General features: G+C 44.4%; 1 protein-coding gene and 1 long non-coding RNA gene across 3 annotated transcripts in view; one reads left to right on the plus strand and one right to left on the minus strand.

Annotated features, from left to right (window-relative positions):
• The window catches only part of LOC136106322 (vascular endothelial growth factor receptor kdr-like), a 130,504-nt gene that overhangs the window by 87,141 nt on the left and 24,208 nt on the right, over window positions 1-19,155 (plus strand). The window contains exons 13-22 of one of the 2 annotated variants that reach the window (XM_065846616.2): window positions 3,817-4,110; window positions 6,189-6,335; window positions 8,579-8,704; window positions 8,816-8,922; window positions 9,771-9,906; window positions 11,187-11,291; window positions 13,660-13,776; window positions 17,044-17,132; window positions 17,950-18,115; window positions 18,667-18,764. In XM_065846616.2, coding sequence (XP_065702688.1) covers window positions 3,817-4,110; window positions 6,189-6,335; window positions 8,579-8,704; window positions 8,816-8,922; window positions 9,771-9,906; window positions 11,187-11,291; window positions 13,660-13,776; window positions 17,044-17,132; window positions 17,950-18,115; window positions 18,667-18,764 — 1,385 coding nt within the window. The remainder of the gene's footprint in view (window positions 1-3,816; window positions 4,111-6,188; window positions 6,336-8,578; window positions 8,705-8,815; window positions 8,923-9,770; window positions 9,907-11,186; window positions 11,292-13,659; window positions 13,777-17,043; window positions 17,133-17,949; window positions 18,116-18,666; window positions 18,765-19,155) is intronic. The other variant, XM_065846617.2, reaches the window with a different exon arrangement.
• LOC139828836 (uncharacterized) overlaps window positions 1-19,155 on the minus strand; it is a 172,335-nt gene that overhangs the window by 31,458 nt on the left and 121,722 nt on the right. The window lies entirely within an intron of this gene.

The following is a 19,155-nucleotide window of genomic DNA, read 5'->3' on the forward strand; positions in this document are numbered from 1 at the left end:
ATTCTGATATTTTTATTTTGTATAAATCGTTTTTACCATTTCTTGCTGAAACAAAATATGTCTCCTGCCTACCTTGCCCACCTCGGTTTTGACACCCGTGTCCTTGTTTAAGTCAGATGACTATTTTGTCATGGGCAATGTGGATGAGCCATAGGATGCTCAGAGTTGCCTCGTGTCATTGTCCCCAACCAGCTTCGCACCACAGGACACCCAAGGCAGACTGCAGCCTTCCTAGGGCAGGGAGAAGCTGACCTGATGTCTCCTGGAGGTATTCTTGGCCACGAACAAGTATTATTTACCTTCTAATCTCTGGTCTGCACCTTGGAAAGGGCAAAGGTATATTACTGTAGGTCCACAGTAAATCAAATTCTAAGCCTTTGTGTGATTGTACTATATACAACAGAATGGGATCCCACCCATATGAAACCTTTGAATGTTCTTGGAATATAAATGAATTATGATAAGAATAACAAATAATAACAAAAGGTCTTTTTCAAGGACTTATCTGATTGCAAAAGCAACTCTGAAAAATTGAGTTAAAGATTTCTACCAGAAAGAAAATATTATATTTCAAACATGAGATAAAAAACTGCTATCAGATACTGGAACAATGATGAACGGGGCTGTTGTACAACTGCTTGCCACTTTCAATTTGGTTATTGCTGACATGTTTACAGGATTTATGAAAAGCTCGGTGCTGTTTCGCATGGTAGGGCTCACCCTTTCTTTTTCTCACTCTCCCTCCACGCTTATTCCTGACGGCAACCCCCCCACCCCGACCGGCACCGGGATGGAATCTGGGACAGAGCAGAAGTTTTGAATTACGCAGATTATTGTGCAAAGCACAGGAAATTAAAACCAATTAATTCCTTGTAAATACAAATGGAGCCAGACTTTCTTTTGATTTATGCTGACTTTTTACCTTCCCCCAATGGCTCATTTCCCTATTCTGCCACGGAATCCCGCACAGTCGAGAGTGAAATTTGCAGCTACTACACTGTAATACAATATGAAAGACAAATGTTTGGTGACTGCTGATGAAAGAGAAAAGGCCCCACGGTGCATTCTTTTAGCCAACTTATTAGGAGTCTTATAAAACACTGTATCTGTTCAGAGAGAGGAAGTTAATGACTGCTCAGGTTTAAGATTGTGTAAGCAAAGTAGTCTAAGAGATGAACTGACTTATAACGTGCTCTCAAAACTGCACTTACTCCCCAGATAATCCAGGTAGGAGGAGAAAAGAGAGAGGAGAGCAAGAGAGACTTGTTTTTCCTCTCTTTCTCTTTCCACTGTAATGAAAATCAATGAATATTCTATTGGAGCTGAAAGAGCTGCTTGAAAGGCTAACAAGATGGAAGAGAATAGCACAGGTTCCAGCTAAAAATATTCCAAATGCTAAATAAAAAATGTCAGTAGAAGAAACGATAAGAAAAACAAGCCAAGCCTCTGCTCCCAGAATGTGAAGTCAGTAGAAAAGACCCTGCACTGGTGAAGTCCGGTATCAAGGCAAAACTATAAAGCGTCCTTCACAATTTAGGCTTGGAATTAAGACATCAAATTAATAGGGCATTTGCACCAGCGTGTCTGGGATCTTGGGGCGCTCCAGCCCATGCTGTCACCCCATGCCCAAGCCGGTGCTTTACCTTAGGAGATGCAGAATTGTTTGAATTGATTTCTCTCCCAGCCATTTCGGGAAACTCACCCTGCAAAATAAATGGGACTGCAAGGTGTAAGAAGAAATTGCAAATGGGGCTGCCAGCCTAACTGCTTAAGGCCCAGGTTAGATTGCCCCGCAGATTTGCAGGGATTCACTGTGGTTTACCTCGGGTAATGTGACCAAACTCCCACCTCATCACTTTACCTGGAATCCCTTTATATTTTCACTGAGACCCAGCTCTTGGGATCAAGGATAACTCAGGCTGGAGGGATTTCAGGAGGTCTCCCAGATCACTGATCTCACTAAAGAACTGAGTCTAACCAAAGATCCATCTAGCTCAGTACTACAACTTGCCAGAGCAAGCAGCAAATGCTTAGAAGAGAAGCTAAGAAAAAGACAAGTCAAAAGGGCACTTTTTCCCTATTTTGGTTTGACAGATTCAGGAGAGATGCCGCTTGTGCCACATCCCGGTGTTTTCACTGGACCTTAATTCTTCCTGTTTAGAGAAGTTCTGCTGGCCTCAGTCTTTGCCCGCTCTTTGATAAGCAGCATCTTGACATGTTGGAATCCCAGGACATCAGATGTGAAGGATGGGTGTATTCCACACGTCAGTTTGAGCGTACAGCTAGCACTAAGCAATTGAGCCCAACCAAAACACCGCATAAAGCAAACGGAAAGTTCATTAAAAGGAAAGAAAATAAAATAACAATTTCCACAGCTGTGGCCTGAGGGGTCTCTTCTCTTTTTGGATCTTTTGTAAAACATTTCTGATGCCAGTCTTTAAAAAACATGAAGCAAAGCTTATTGGTTCTATTCCAGATGACTCGTGAAGAAGAGAGACTTTTAATCATATCTGAAAGCTCCTTCAGGGCTCTGTATTTTATGTAATATACGGTTTATTATAAGGCAGATTGGTTATTTCAACAGCCTCGCTATTTATGCTCAACTACAGCTTCGGCAGAACTTTCTGCAGGAGTTTGCAGCGTGAGGCCCTGGCCAACTTCCAGCTCCCATGTGGAATTTGTCAAATCGCAAGTGCAAGGGGTACTTGCTCCCCCTTAGCTCCTGTCCTTCTCCAAGTACCATCCATTTCACCCTAGCTTGAGAAAGCATCTTACCAACAGCTCGGTATTGAAGCAATAATCTATCAGATTTTCTGCAAACACTGTTCAATGTTCAGAAGGCAATCCAGAGCAAGGCCTCCTAAACTGTCCCATCCCTGTACCACGTCTGGTACATTTTATAAGGGCTTCCTCATAACTCTCAGCTGCTTGAAAATCCTGACTTAACAGGCAGAAGAATAATTCCAGGTCACTGTGGTTATCAATGCACTTCCACTCAAGTCTGCTGGGTGGACAGATCACTGAAACTAAGAGAATAAAAAGGGAAAAGAATACCTTTCAGACACAATTTAATTGTAGGTCTCTGGCAGCAATAGGAATGTGTCTTGTCTTCAAATGGATTCAGTTTGACACTTCAGGAAAATTGACTTTTTTTCTGGAGTGAAAAGTTACTAAAAATATAGCAAGAAAGAGCTTACTCTTTTGTGGATAGATTGGACTCATGCCTCAGAGTATTTCTCTGCTAAATATAAAGGGCTCGAGGACTTATACATCATTAGATCAGTTAATCCATTCAGTGATCAAGTAAATATCCACCAAGGCACATGTGATGAAAATAAATATTGGCATAGCTGAAATAAGAGAGAATTGGGAACATTGTTCAGTGGTAAAGAAAGAGAGTGTTACTTCTGAGAAATGGGAATAGGTTCCTTTCTCTTACGCAATTATGCTTTCAAGCACTGACTGCAGATAGAAAGAGAAGAGCTCAGAAACACATTTGTCTAGCTGGATAGCAGCCTCTTCACTAAATTCTTAGTCCATTAACTACTTCTATATATAAATTTTCAATTTATTGCTTGCAAATGTAATGATCAGAATGCTGAGAGCCAAATCACCACAGGTCAGCGCTGGGACACGAGAGGCGCATTCGCTTACCTAATTCACAAGCACTGTTTGCACATGCAAATGTGGGTCTCATTAAAATTGCCTCATTCCGTTACGGCTGCTCTTTGAAATTTGACCATCAAAATGCAAACGGGCAGCTCAAGATTTTCTCAGTTGCGACTTAATTGCAAACATGTTTTCTCTATCTCCTAGATGTGCCGTCTGGGTTGCAAACAGAGCCCCAAGTCACAACCATAGTGGGGAACGATGTCCGGCTGACGTGCCGGGCCTCCAGGTACATCTACAGCCAGCTGGCCTGGTATCACCCGTCCTTAGAGCCAGCCCGCCGCGACTCGCTCATTGAGAAAACCGACAACTACTCCATTTCGTTGACATTGGTCATCACGAACGTCACGAAGGAGCAAAGCGGCCTCTACAAGTGCAGAGCCCAGAACCAGCACAACAGCACTGACACGCTGGAGCAGCACACGCGGCTCCTGGTCAGAGGTGGGTCCCTGGGCAGCACCTGCTGCATTCTGTCTTCCTAACTCCATGCTGGGTGCGGATATAGTGTTGACTGAGGAGAAAAGGCACCACCCACCATGTTCCTACCAGCACAGCTCTGTCATTTGGGACTGTCACCCCAGATCTATGTGACTTTGGTAGAAGCCTCCACCCACTTAAAGCTGCCAGGGTGACACAGATACCTAAATAGATTTGGACCCAGCAGATGTAATCACCATTGTCACTGGGCAAGTGTATAATCAAGTCACATGTACCATTTATTCTGGGTAAGTGGGATGCATTTCTTCACAACAAGAGTATTTTGTTACTTATGTGCAACCCCCCAATCCTTTCCTTTCCTTTCCTTTCCTTTCCTTTCCTTTCCTTTCCTTTCCTTTCCTTTCCTTTCCTTTCCTTTCCTTTCCTTTCCTTTCCTTTCCTTTCCTTTCCTTTCCTTTCCTTTCCTTTCCTTTCCTTTCCTTTCCTTTCCTTTCCTTTCCTTTCCTTTCCTTTCCTTTCCTTCCCTTTCCCTTTTCCTTTCCCTTTTCCTTTTCCTTTCTCTCCTCTTTCCTCCTTTTACCATTTCTTTTCAAAAACCAGTAACACTACAGATCCTGAAGCCTGGTTTCTTTGACTATGTGAATATAAAGAGCAGGACACTTCTTCCAGCAGAAACTCACTGAAAATCAGTGGAGTTTCTTCTGCTTCCTAGTGAAGAGACTGATCAGGTCGGAGCCTTCTCAGAAGAAAAAGTGCTGGTGGAATGGGTGAATTTATTAGCTATCATCTTCCAATGGTGAAGAGAAACCCAAAGCACAGAAATGGAGTAGAACTGAAATAAAGAGCAGCAGGCCAGGGTGCAGAAGACAGAGTCCTTCAGAAGCTGGATCAGACAGTGATTTTCAAATTGACTCCTCCACTTCCATGAATGGCTAATGAGATACTGAAGGGACAGCTAAGCTTCCGTAAGCACTTGTCACTTCAGTAGAAACCAGGCCACTCAGTGCTGGCGTTAGCCTTGTTTAAGTGAATAAGCATGTGTCCCCAACACCCCCTCCCAGGCCCTACCCGCTCCACGCAGGCAACACAGGGAGAAGATGCTCCCCACGCCACAGCTGGGCTGGCGCAGCTCCCATACCTGCGTGGGAGGTGGTTTATTTTCAGAAATGGCACGAGCACCTGCCTCTTCCTGAAGTGTGGAGGAAGGGAAAGGATCTCACCCTGGTGTTACAGAGTGCCGGTGGTTTGGCTTGTCCCCACGGCCGGTACTGGAGCCACCTGTCAGCATCATCTGACACGGGAGCGCTGGGCCATCTCCGCACTCTGCAGTCAGGCAATTCGCTTTTCTCTCCCCTGGCAGATATTTTTATTCGTTTAGTCAAATTTCCACCTACACAGACACCTACGCATGATGGCGATGGGAAAAACACAGCTAAACTGGGAATATATCCATGGGAGAACTGGAACCTTAATTATATTGTTCTGAGAATTCCTGGGGTCTGTTATTTGTCTGGCACATGTCAGAGGGGTAACTGGTCTGAAGAACGCGCCCCTCCAAACCAGCCTTCTGCTATACAAACAAAGTATTTTAAATGTATTAACAGCAATCAGCTACTGTCCTTATTGGAGGTTTTATGTATTTTAGCTTGTGATTTTAGTTGTTGCTTTCCTGTCCCCTTTATAAATGAACATAAAGTGGAGGCTAACATAGTTTGTAGTAAGTAGATAACTGTACTCACAATGGAGGACACAAAACCCTTAGAACTGTTTCCTTTTTGTCTCCTTTCTTTTTTCATCTTTGCTCTGCATCAGCTCTACCCACTCACTGTCCTCTGTTTTCTTCAGGGGATGAAAAGCTCAAGGAGGTTTGAGCTCAAGTCAAATCTAAGTTTAGTCTGTTTGAAAATAAGCCAGATGAACTCCCCCACACCTCCTATAATCTTTTGGGGGATTTTTGCTGCCGCTTATCAACCAAATCTTTGCCACCTGCAGCCCAGAGAGGCCACGCAGGTGGCCAAAGGAGAGAAGATGGCACAGCTTTCTGAAATCTTATTATGTTCTGTTTTCCTTTGTGACTGTAGCAAAGGCGGCACCATACGTGATACAAAACCTCACGGATCTGGAGGTTAACATCAGCGGGAAGATCATTCTGGAGTGCAGAGTCGCTGGGACGCCAGAACCTCAGATTACGTGGCGGAAGAACGGTTACCCCATTTCAGCAGCATCAGGTGAGCGCACCTACTGCCCGAGCGTGCTGTACGGAACGCGGGATAACAGACTCGCATGTTTGCCACAAACATGGGACCTACAACCCCACAGAAACTGCAAGAATGGCTGAGTCAGGATGGTACCACAACCTCAGAAAACACACACACAAATCCAAATACATCACATCACTGCGGTAGTTTCCAGCTCGGACTTTGAGGTCAAAGCTGCTAAGCGGTTGCGAGCCAGCGCCTGCTTATGCTGCTTGCCTTCCGCATGCGGCAGCGCGCGTGCCTGCAGGCAGCCAGATAGGCTGCACTCATTAGCATCCCATTAGTAAGTCAAGGAGTACGGCATTCTGCTCAGCCTGCTTGTGCGAGACAACAGTTTGTGCACAAAGCTGAGACAGAGTGTACCTGCTTGTCAGGCGGGTCTGAAAACACAAGCCCAAACCGTCAGATATCCTTGGGGCCTGATCGGAATATATTGCAGCAGATCACCCAGAAACAGGGCTGGGCCATGCCATGGAGCATTGACACACAGAATCCCAGAATGTCAGGGACTGGAAGGGCTCTGGAAAGCTCATCCAGTGCAATCCCCCCATGGAGCAGGAACACCCAGCTGAGGTTCCACAGGAAGGTGTCCAGGCGGGTTTGAACGTCTGCACAGAAGGAGACTCCACAACCCCTCTGGGCAGCCTGGGCCAGGCTCTGACACCCTCACCAGGAACAAGTTTCTTCTCATATTTCAGTGGAACCTCCTGTGTTCCAGTTTGTACCCATCACCCCTTGTCCTGTCACTGGTTGTCACCGAGAAGAGCCTGGCTCCATCCTCCTGACACTCCCCCTTTCCATATTGATCCCCATAAATGAGTCACCCCTCAGTCTCCTCTTCTCCAGCTCCAGAGCCCCAGCTCCCTCAGCCTTTCCTCACACGGGAGATGCTCCACTCCCTTCAGCATCTTGGTGGCTGCGCTGGACTCTCTCCAGCAGTTCCCTGTCCTTCTGGAACTGAGGGGCCACAACTGGACACAATATTCCAGGTGTGGTCTCCCCAGGGCAGAGCAGAGGGGCAGGAGAACCTCTCTGACCTACTGACCACCCCCTTCCAATCCACCCCAGGTACCACTGGCCTTCCTGGCCACAAGGGCCCAGTGCTGGCTCATGGTCACGACACACACATCCTTGCTCTATCTCCCACAACACAGTGATGAGAATGTGCACTCGGCTCGGCTGGTATGGAGCAGTGTGGGCATAGAGCACGGGCTCCTTTACCTGAGCCTGGAAGTTCTTCTCAGCTCTCTGTTCCGGGATCTCCTAAGAACCGTGGAGAATCCCACATCAGTAGCTGGTCCTGTGACTTTAATTTTGCATCTCGGACTAGGTAGGAAATCTAGGATCATCCATAATTCAGATCAGACTGTTCTGAGAGAAACTCTTTATAGCTACTGGAATTTTATAAATAATTCTAGAGGGACAAGCATGTAACTCATCCAACCAATGGAAACATAAATAAAATATTTGGAAAAAAACACCTCGGGGTAAATATTTCAGCACAGTGCCAGGCAAGTTATGTGCAGTACTCTTGTTAACAACAACAGGATTCACAGGCATCGAGAAACTCAAAATGTCCCTTTTGGATTCAAAGCCTGATTTGTTTCCCTGTTTCTGCCCCAAACATACCCTTAGGGAAATAGATGAGCTCTCAGTTTTGTGCCACAAACGAGGAAAAATTAAACATAGAAAAGCCTCAGAAAGGTAAGCTCTCTCTTCCCACCCCCCTGCAGCCCCCAGCTGCCTGTGAATCCAGGATTGCTCCATGCAGGGATTTTTCCAGGGATGTGTGTAACCTGATTTGTATATTCAACATGTCAAAATTCCCATCACTTCCCACAGCCTTCAAGACATGCTTTTTCCAATAATTTCTCCAAGCTCCCTTTTTTCCCAGTGCATCTTACTGCTGTTAGAAAACCTATCTTCCCATCACTTCACCAACTTCCATAGAGGTTTTCTCAGCCTCTGTCTGCTCATAACAAATTAACAGCCATATTTGCTGTTGGTTAAAAGATCCCCAAGTGATTTACACAGATATTGAGGAGAAAAACAACGTCAGGGAAAGGTTGTTGCCAGACCACAATGAGGAGCACAGTATTAAAATGTCTCTTAATAGAAGTGAATACCAGGCCTGTGTGGATGTTCTGTGTCCTAAAAGCATTTGTAGGCAGGTAGATTATTGTGGTAATATTAACCCAAATCCCTTACAACAGGAATTTCCATGGAAAATAATACCCTGGTCATAGAGCGAGTGAAAAAGGATGATGAAGGGCTCTATGAATGCAAGGCGTCTAACGACATGGGCCAAGACAGCACATCAGCCTTCATTAAAATACAAGGTGAGCTCCAAGATAAGGCAAAACACATATATTGTGTTGGACTGATGAGAACTACTGTTCATTCATAGGCTTTGGCTACATTTAAAATGTGCTTGTACATTTAACTTACAGGTTCTGAGGAGAAATCCAACATTGAAGTTATCATTTTGGTCTGCACTGGTCTGGCCGCTACCCTCTTCTGGCTTCTTCTGACCCTCTTCATTCGGAAACTGAGAAAAGTAAGAGAGCTTTCATGCTGCACAAAGTGGCTGGGATTGGGCCCGGTTTATGCGAAGTATCAGAGCTCAATGTTTGGGACAGATGGTAGAAAAACTGTACAAAATGTTCCTATAAAATTTCCATGCAAGACTTGTGCTGATAGTCCTTTGACTTCTCCAGAGATCACTTGCGCTTGTGAAATTTCTACCCGCTTCCATGGTACCAGAAAATCAGGTTTCCCACCCCTTTATGAGTCAAATTGGCTTGGAAGATAGGGAAACCAAAAAAAATCCTAAATCCTCTAAAATGAGGGATTGATTTCAGCACTTGTCCAGTAAGATTTCTTTGAAACACAGGTATTAAAGGAAGCCCTGCTCTAGAAATGAGCACAAACCACACAGCTTATTTTGTCCCCAAGTCTTGCTATTCTTTCCTCTCCCTTTTGCAACTTAAAAAAGTGAAGTTTCAGTAAAGTTCCAAACAGAACGCTACGAAAATGCCAAAATGCTCCAAAGTGCAACAGGAAGTGCAACGTGTGCAGTTCTCATAGAAAAGCACTGATTTCCTTGAATAAATACAGGTGGAAGACACTGATAGATTTTGTGTCCTCAGAGTGTTTACCAACATTAATCAGTGACTCTTCCCAGCACCCATGAATGGCAGGTGTACATAAACATTGATTCCCCAGGCAGTAAAAAGAAGAGAGGCAGGAAGCTGAAGTGATACATTCATGGTTCAGAATAAATTTCAGCGCTAAGTCTGGAATCCAGGGAACTCCCCAGCCAGCACTTGCTCTTGTAGACGACAGCTCTCCCAACAGAATTGCTGGGTAAATACTGCAAATAATTTCTCCGCACCCTGTTTTTAGCCTGATGCCACGGATATTAAAACAGGATACCTGTCAATTATAATGGATCCAGAGGAAATGCCTCTAGACGAGCAGTGTGACCGTCTTCCCTACGACAGCAGTAAATGGGAGTTTCCAAGAGACAGACTGCGACTGGGTGAGTGGTTTGGCTATGGTTACTGTAAAGAACGATGATTTTTAACGCTCCTCAGTTTCAGTGGATCTGTTGTATAACCCGAGAAGCGGCCCGTCATTTAGTACCACCAGCCTTGGGGAGAGCTGGCACTGAGGATCATCCTTAATGGGGGGTGAAATAAGGGATTTGGTAAGAAAAGCAAAGATGTTGTCTCAAAATACCTATTACCTCTTTTTCTTTCTTGAATAAGTGAAGCCAAACTCTTGACAGGGAAAAAAGGCACCTCCAGGCACCATCCCTGCCAAAATTATGGTTTCACACCCATAGAGGAAAAGAGAAGTGAATGTGAAAGGTGACAGTCTTTCAAATAAGTTTTCTTTTGAATAAATCTATGAATTAATCAAATAATCAATTCCTTATCCATCGTTTCAACGTGGCGTTGAGTTGTAAAGAGCTATCGTGAAAAAATGAACCAAATTTCATTCAATAGCTTGGCTCACCGGATGATGGAGCAAGAAAATGTAAAAAGCAGGTTGTGTTTGAATAGAGAAACAGTAACATCTGTGTGCAATGGCGAGCGCAGGGAATATATCTGTATCTGTGTGTGCTCTTGGTGCTCTAGCTGGAAAACATGGAAGAAGGTGGAAGACAGAGAAAAATAACAAAAAATGAGATGCTGGTGGGACATAGGGTCAAACTAGCAGAACTGAAAAGCCACACCATGATGCTCTTTGTACTCTGCTGCACTGTGGCTCAGAGCCCCCCCAGAGCACACTAGGTAATCTAAGCATGAAAATTCAAATGAGAGGAGAAACTGAGATGATCATCTTAAATTCCATTTAGTAGAGCTTTTACATCAAATAACTGAAGGGTTAAAGGGTTCTGAGTGTCTGAGTGCGTTAGCTGGCTATCTCTATGGATATGATTCATGAGAGATCAAGGTTCCAAAGTCCCATGTTTAAACCAAAATCTGACTTTCCTGGGCTTGAGGACAACTATGTGTGATGTTTTTACCCTTCAGCCATGCATATGTTTTCAGCCTTACCTTTGGCTGAATCCAGATTTATTTATCCTACTCTGTCACATACTGTATTGCATTAAAGTCATACGGATATAAATCACACCATTTATATCCATATGCTGTAAATATGTGATACAGGCTTCTATTGACTGTCGGTCTACGTTGTGCCTGGGCACTGGAGTCTGTATTTCTTGCACAGCTGAGAATGCACGTTTACCTCTTATCTGATGCAGACTATCCTAAGTCCCCTTTGGCTCATTCTTGACTCTTGCTTCTCTAGGTAAAACACTGGGTCATGGTGCTTTTGGGAAGGTGGTGGAGGCGTCTGCTTTTGGCATTGATAAATCTTCAACCTGCAAAACAGTTGCCGTAAAAATGCTTAAAGGTACATATTCCTCTGAGATTCTCACAAGACTCCTCAGGGAACCTGCGGGCTATGAGGTTTCCAGTTCCCAGCTCCGAACCAGCCCCAAGTTCATTGTGTTCAGAAGGGAGTGGGTTTGTCATATGGGAGCAATTAGTCGTCATACAGTGGATGTTAATATGTAGGAAACGACAAGCGGCTCCATGCGGTGCTGCTGATTAAGTCTTGTATTCCTAGAGGAGGAAAACAGCAGCTTCCAGGTCTGTGGGGTTAGGAGGGAAACAGATTACAGAATATAATTACATTAGATAGTCTGAAACTGGATCCAAGCCTTCGATCTCAGCCCTTCCAGATGTAGAACAGTTCAAGGGGTTGAAAAAAAAGCAATGCCAAGGGAGTGAATTAGAGACAACTTGCTTGCAATTACTGAAATTAAGGAAAGCTTTTACCATTCAGTGGTCGGGAAGGGGGAAACTTGGAGACTGTTCTTTCATATTTACATACAAAGCCTCTGCAGACAGCTTATGAATAAATGCAACAGCCAGTACATTGATTCCTTGGGTTGGAGGTTTTTAGCTGTTCACTCAGGATGTTTTCAAAGGTAGGATCGATGCTCACTGGATGGCTTTTCATAGCCCACGTTGCTCTGCATTGCTGCTACATGCTGGTATTAACCCCTGCAATGCCACCATTCACAAAGCTCTATCACAGGATTTGGCTGCTGTTGCTCGCTGCCTCTCCTGATGCTCTGCTGCTTCTTCTGACGCTCTGCTGCTTCCCACCTCGCTGCAATTCCAAAAACATCAGCTTATTGCCTGTCTGGACCTCCTCCAAATCTGGTTTCCTTTCTCTGCATTAGTCAGTGGATCTTCAGATCATCTTCCTCCTGCTGTTTCTTCCGTTCCGTGCCCATCTCCAGATCCCCGAAATACCCTGGAAGCCCCCGATTCAGACACGTTCCCTTCTCCATCCAAAACTTCCTGCCCTGGATAGCTCTGGGATTTCATTCACCTCCACGCTGCGCTTCTCAGCTGATCCTCATGTCAACTCCACCCTGCCTGCACATATTCAGCAAACGATTTGGCAGTTCCTCCATCATTTTACACCTTCCTCCCCCAGTGGAGGCAGCAGCCTCCTGCTCTAACATGTCTCTCCCCAGCTAACATGCCCATAATCCATCTTGAATAAAGCAGATTCTCTAGTGTGAGTCAATTCATTCAGGAGAAAGAAGAAAAGGCATTTCTGTAATTCCAGCACTATCTGTCATTTCCATGGAGGAGGCTGGTATCAGCTCTGAAGGCTAGAACTTAATGTGCAAGATTAACTGAAACACTTTCTGAAGCTGTTCTGTTTAGGTTTTGCCAGGCATGTGTTCCAGCTCATGCCAGGGTAAATCAGGAGTAATAGCACCCACGTACACACCCGTCTGCCAACACTGGTGACTGAAGAAATCTTGAGCTTGGAATAGCTCCTTCTTTATGACACAATTTGCTGAAAGATTTGTTTATGGAGAACTCTACAAAGAGATAAAGAGGTTACATTTGTCACACCAAGTGATCTGTTATGTAACTGTTTCTTCATATTTAAATCTGATGCAAAGGCAAAAATAGGGGAAACAGGACACAGCCCCTTTTGTTAAAACACATCACGGAAGTTTTGGAAAGAAGGCAGAGGAAACACGCCAACCTCTGACCAACCTGGTCTTAGAGTGCCTCCCTGAGCTTGGGCAGCATGAGAGAATGAAACTGCAGAGTAACTGGCCAGCCAGTGCTTCACCAGGGGTCAGGTTCATGGCTCACACACAAATATGACCCCTCTGCTTTGCTGGAAAATGTATTTCTTGGGTTGATGAGATCTCACAGGGCTGAGACTTCGTGATGCTGTACATTTCCAGTATCCAACTTAGAGGTGTGTTGGATTCCTCCATCACCTGCAGTGGAGAATCTCTCAGTATTGTGAAAAATACATTCTGAGGTATTGTAAAGAAATATGACTAAACTGAACAGCACCATTATAGATGGAGGAACACAATCTGTGTGCTGTTGTAGCTTGGGACGGTTGTTTGCTCCTTTGCTAAGTGTGCAAAATTCAGCCCTCGCAAAGGCTCCCTGGTACTTGATTTGGGGGGAGGGTTCTCCTACAGGGCAGTAACCCCCCCTAACCCATGCTAGAGAAAGGAAGAGTCACCCAAAAGATAAAGTGTTATTCCTCTTCATAAGGGTCACCAGACAATGAAACGAATGACTTATTATCTGTTTAAGAGTCTGAAAGGCAAAGATACTGCAAGTAACCTGGGTGGTTTTTGTTTCCAAGTATAAACAGGATCTTGCTGTGTCCTGTTAAAAATATCCTGTTGTGTAAAGATGATTTTTTTCCTGTTTATCTTAAGCAGAATGTGCAACTACTAATGAATGTAAGGCTTTAATGTCTGAACTGAAGATCCTCATCCACATAGGACATCATCTGAATGTAGTCAACCTGCTGGGAGCCTGCACCAAAGTGGGAGGTGAGTTCTCAGTAAATAAGGAGCAAAGAAGAAAGAGTTTTCAGATACAATGGTGTTTGGGTGTATTTGTGGTGGAGTTCAAGTCTCATGCACATGCAGTTAATGCAAATACAGGAAAGCTTCTGCTACTGCGGAATACGGCCACCACTCATCAATGGTTTCTGAACATCTTCTCTCAGCCAGTGGTGTCACTTCTCTATTTGCTTTTTCTGTCTTTTGTAAGCTTGTTTACAAATGGGAGTATGGACTGAAGGGAGCAATTAGGTGCCCAATTCCTCCACATAGGCACTACTGATCATTTCAAAGGTCCTTCTCCTTCCCTGCCTTATCAGGAGGATGTACCAGGCTGAGCACTTGGCTACTTGCGGCCTCCTCCTTTCCCAAGCACTTCATTCTTGCCAGGCCAATGCAGGCAGTTTTTTGTGGGGTACACAGGAAGCCCGAGGCCGTCCAAAGCTGAATGGACCAGCAGCGTGGACTTCCAAGAGGCCAAGCTGACACAACTGGCTGCACATCATACAAAGAATCTGTTGAAAAGTGCACATTTAAACAAAGGACCTCATAAATCTTAGATCTTAGTTACTAAAACATCCCTTCCCATACTGCCATATGAAGCATCCTTGTCTCTTACTATACTGTGCTTTAACTTCAGGGTAACAAGTCTCAAAGATACCTCTTCACTGCTTACAATGAACCTTCAAAACAATCCCCAAAGGACAGATTTAGGAGAGCTGAGGGCAGAAAAAACAGAGTAGAATAAATAAAGGGGAAAGAGCGAGAGAGATGGTGTACACACCTGCTGTCATCTCTGACTCTGAAGCTATTGCTTTCCCAAAGAACATGGAGTTGTCCAGTCACAAGGGAAAAAGAAAACTGCAGTGAGGTAGATTTGGTGGGATGCCAGGACAGAAATCTTCCCTCCAGCAAGACAGTCCCAGTCTGTCAAGGAGCAACCAGCAGCCACCAGTGCTGCTGTCACCTGGGAGCCATGAACGGGGAGCTCACGGGGGTTGTCGTAGCACTGCAGACCCCAAAAGCTCGTACGGGAGGATGGCCAGATTGAGCTGGAGGGGTTTAAGACTGAGATGCATATACAAGGACTATTTCCTTGGGACTGTGAGTAGAGGGGAAGGAACATAGCGAATGCTGGTGAGTCTCCTCTCCTGTCAAGTCCATGAGGTGCCTTAACAGAAAACACATGGAATCCCAGAATGTCAGGGGTTGGAAGGGACCTAGAAAGCTCACCCAGTGCAATCCCCCCATGGAGCAGGAACACCCAGCTGAGGTTCCACAGGAAGGTGTCCAGGCGGGTTTGAATGTCTGCAGAGAAGGAGACTCCACAACCTCCCTGGGCAGCCTGGGCCAGTGTTCTGTCACCCTCACCAGGAACAAGTTTCTTCTCAAATTTAAGTGGAACCTCCTGTGTTTCAGCTTGGACCCATTGCCCCTTGACTTGTCATTGGTTGTCAAAAATTTAAAAATATAATTAGGTGCCTAAAACATTGCAGCATTACAAAGAGGTCGATAGTTTTTAACCAAAGCACTAATTCAGCCACAGAGCTCTAGTTGTATAGTAAGACACAGCTCAGTATCTGATGAAATACTGTGATTGTTCAGTGTCTGAGGAACTTTTTCTCCTGAGGGTCCTTCAGGTTCCCGTTCTCCAGCCTGCTCCATCCCAACTGCCCTCCTGGGTGAAGAGGTAACTCTCACCCTTCCCTGATGATCCTGGGGGGGGGTCCCTTCCAACTCAGGACATCCTATGATTCTCTGAGAGTTACCCTTAAAATGTCACTGCAGAACAGAGTGCTCTTTCCTTCCTTGTCAGGTTTTATGTAACCATACAATGGTATTCCTGATGAAGACTGATATTAAGTGTGCACATATATTATTTTAACCATATAACAAGTAACAGATTTTAACACCTTGGCTGAGTGTCTGATATTAAGCCAGCTAAAACTAATGCATAGTATATGCTTTACAATGAGGAAATAAAATAGGCAGGGGACGTGCCTAGGAAGCATTTCAAAACCATGAATAAATCACTAACTGAAGCTTTAAAGCTCGATTAGTATCTACATTTCCTTAGGGCATCTGTGAGGGACATCTGACTTCAGGTTCTTCAGGACGATGTCCCCCAGAGATCTCTTGTGCAGCGCCAGACCCCAGCAGAAATACACAATGTTATTATCAGCAAGCTATTGGTTATCAGTGCTAGAATTCACCATCTCCCTTTCAATGTGACAATCCACTTCCAAATGGAACTTGTCACCTGGTCTCGGGCAGCACACAGCAACCAGCATCTCTGAGGTTCCCTCTTCCCTCTGTCCCTTCCAGCCCTGCTCACAGCCTCTTCAGTCAATATTGTCCATGTTCATGTGCGTATTTCTGACATAATCCGGACAGAAGTGCAGCTTCGAGCTGCCTCATTCCCCAATAGCCAAGTGCAGCTCTCAGCGCTTTTCCTTTGAAGTTCAAACTCCTGAGTCTGAGCTAAGGACCTTCTAGACTGAAACAGGTTTCTGGACATGAAAGGACTGATAATAATACATGTTCATAAGCATTCTAGTCCCACAATTTCACCTTATCTTATATTTGATGATTACAAAAAGCAGTGATTATGCTAAAGGTACAGAATGAAGCTTTTCTCTTTTCTAATAGCTCACATTGAAACATAAAAGCATTTTCAAGCAGCTCTTTAAAATACGCATAATTGTATCTAAAAGCAGCAATTGCACTGAACTGTACAGTAGTTTGCACAGAAGGAAGAAATTGGCAGGACTTTCCAGGCTTGCAAAAACTTTTGCCTACATATTTTTGCAATTTTGGATTTAGATCTGTCTATGACCCTGGATGCTGTTGTTGCCTCTAGCGGCATCAGCTCCACCCAAACCAAACAACTGTGAAGGCAGCAGAGAACGAAGACTGCTCCACGCTATGGATCTATGTATAGACTGAAACAACCTCAATAGCACGTGGGATTGTGTATTCTTCTTTATCATTCTGAATTTTCCTTTGTTTTTAAGTAAGGAATAAATACCAACTGTTACCATCTAAGGAGGAAAACTGAGAATCAGTCCTGTAATCCCTTCTCTCCATATCCACTACTGGATGCTTCTGGAGTGTCACGCCTCTGTTTCCTAATTTCCTCATCTTAATAATAGGAATGACAGTATTTACTTATTTTGAAAAGGATTTATGAGGATAAGTTAGTATGAAGTGCTTTGCAGTGCTTCAAAACTCATTTGACTTTCACTGTCTTTTTAGGTCCTTTAATGGTCATAGTAGAATATTGCAAATACGGAAATCTGTCCAACTATCTAAGAGGAAAACGAGGAGATTTCATTGCATACAAGGTAAAAAGACAACAGGCTTCTCATAGTCACAAGGCAGGGAATTAGCAAACACAAGCTGGATTTTTTTTCTGCATTGGTACTTATATAGGCACTTTATTCTCTCACCAAATGGGTTTGGCTTCCACACGGTTGTCTGCATCCACACAAATATTTGTGCTGGAACAAGGTGGACTAGGATGTGGGGGAAGACACAGGAGGCTAAAAGTGAACATTGGGGAGAGGAAGGGACTAACTTGTGAAAATACAGCACCCAAGGGCTCTCTGATCAAAGCCCTGCAGAAACTGGGCACTCCCCAAGATTATTTTCCTGGATTGGTCATCTATTATTATTATTATTATTATTATTATTATTATTATTATTAGGCATAAAAGTACATAAGGGACTTTGTGTAACAGAAGATTTTCCTGGTACAGTCACTCAGAATTTCTTTTCTCACCGTTTTCACGAATTGCAGTCATGTCTCACACTGCGGGATAGGGTGAGACAGACGCATTTCAGTGTACATCATGCGCATTTTTAGCATGAACCCCTAAGAAAGCAAGAAGTACAGAATTAGAATCTCTCTCTGCTCATCTATCAGCCTTACCCAGCCAGCTTCTAGCTTGATTTATGTTGCTAGCAGTGAAATGGGAGGTCCTGTGTTAATAAATGGGAACTCAGACTTCCTTAGGTCTGCCATTCAGGGAGTATCATGTTCAAACATGTTTTGAGCTCATCTCCAGAGGACACATTCTCCGTATGCCATTCTGTTACATATTTTGAATGCCCCGGCGTTGCATCATCCAAAGCTAAAAAACAGTTTCCTACCATTTCTAGTCCCAGGAAACCTCTGACCAAGCAGAGAAAAGTCTGGATGAGTCCAACAGTGATTTGACCGAACTGATCAAGAGGCGCCTGGAGAGCGTGGCCAGCACAGGAAGCTCTGCCAGCTCAGGATTTATTGAAGATAAGAGTTACAGCGATTCAGAAGATGATGAAGAAGGTAAAACAAACCTACCTAGTCCCAAATCTTTTATTGTAAAGACTTCTGTTACTTGGCTAGTGCCACACACACCGTCACCCACTTTACAAGCCCTTATACCACTTGACTTGTTCCTGAAACCGCCAATTCCTTCTCTTGCCTGTGCTCCACTTCAGCTTTTTCTCCCAAAAAGGGATTTGCAGTAACATATGCATGTAAAAGTTGTTCCTGTTGTGTAAGATGAATAATAGCAATATTTTACCAGAAGATTTGTGGGGCTAGTCTGTCCCCAGTCTCCTCACTCGCTCACTGTAAATAGTTTCCCTCACTTTTATCCCCAGATGTTGTTTGCTCCATAGCTAAATGACATGATTGATGTTGGACGGAACTTTTTTAATCATCCGTTCTGCCTCTAGGTCAGCGGTTCCTAACCCGGAGTTGTAATGCTAATAGACACCTCATGTAACCGTACTCAGATTGCAGGACTGGCTCATCAGCATGCGAGTGGCACTGGTGCCCAACCAGTTTGTAGCCGTTGCTGTAGCGGTTTGTGTGTGTGTGATCTCTCCTAGATGCTGAGGATCTGTACAAGCGGCCCCTGACCCTGGAGGATCTCATTTGCTATAGCTTCCAAGTGGCAAAAGGCATGGAGTTCCTCGCCTCCCGAAAAGTGAGCTCATTAAAACCTCGGGGCAGAACATCTTTCACAAAATCAGGACTATCTGATACGAAGAAATACAAATATACTTTCGAGCCTGAGTTAATCTGTTTTTTGCTCTTAATGTGTTGGAGATCACACTAGCTCTGGTGGTTAAGCAATAAGCAGCACTGAAGAAACTGTGAAGGGATATTCATCACGTTCTTGGCTACAAGGACTGGCAGCTGTAACGGGACAGTTTAGATAGAAGGCACAAATCCAGACTGCAAGACAATTCATGTAACCGTGTCATAATTAAATGCAGCAAATAGATAAAGATCCTTCCAGTATGGTCAACAAAAGTACTACTGGAAAATGAAGGAGTATCCAGCTATTCCTTTAGTTCGTCAGTAACGCTGGGGAC

Source organism: Patagioenas fasciata, chromosome 11 (assembly GCF_037038585.1).
Source record: "Patagioenas fasciata isolate bPatFas1 chromosome 11, bPatFas1.hap1, whole genome shotgun sequence".
In the NCBI taxonomy this organism is placed as follows: domain Eukaryota; kingdom Metazoa; phylum Chordata; class Aves; order Columbiformes; family Columbidae; genus Patagioenas; species Patagioenas fasciata.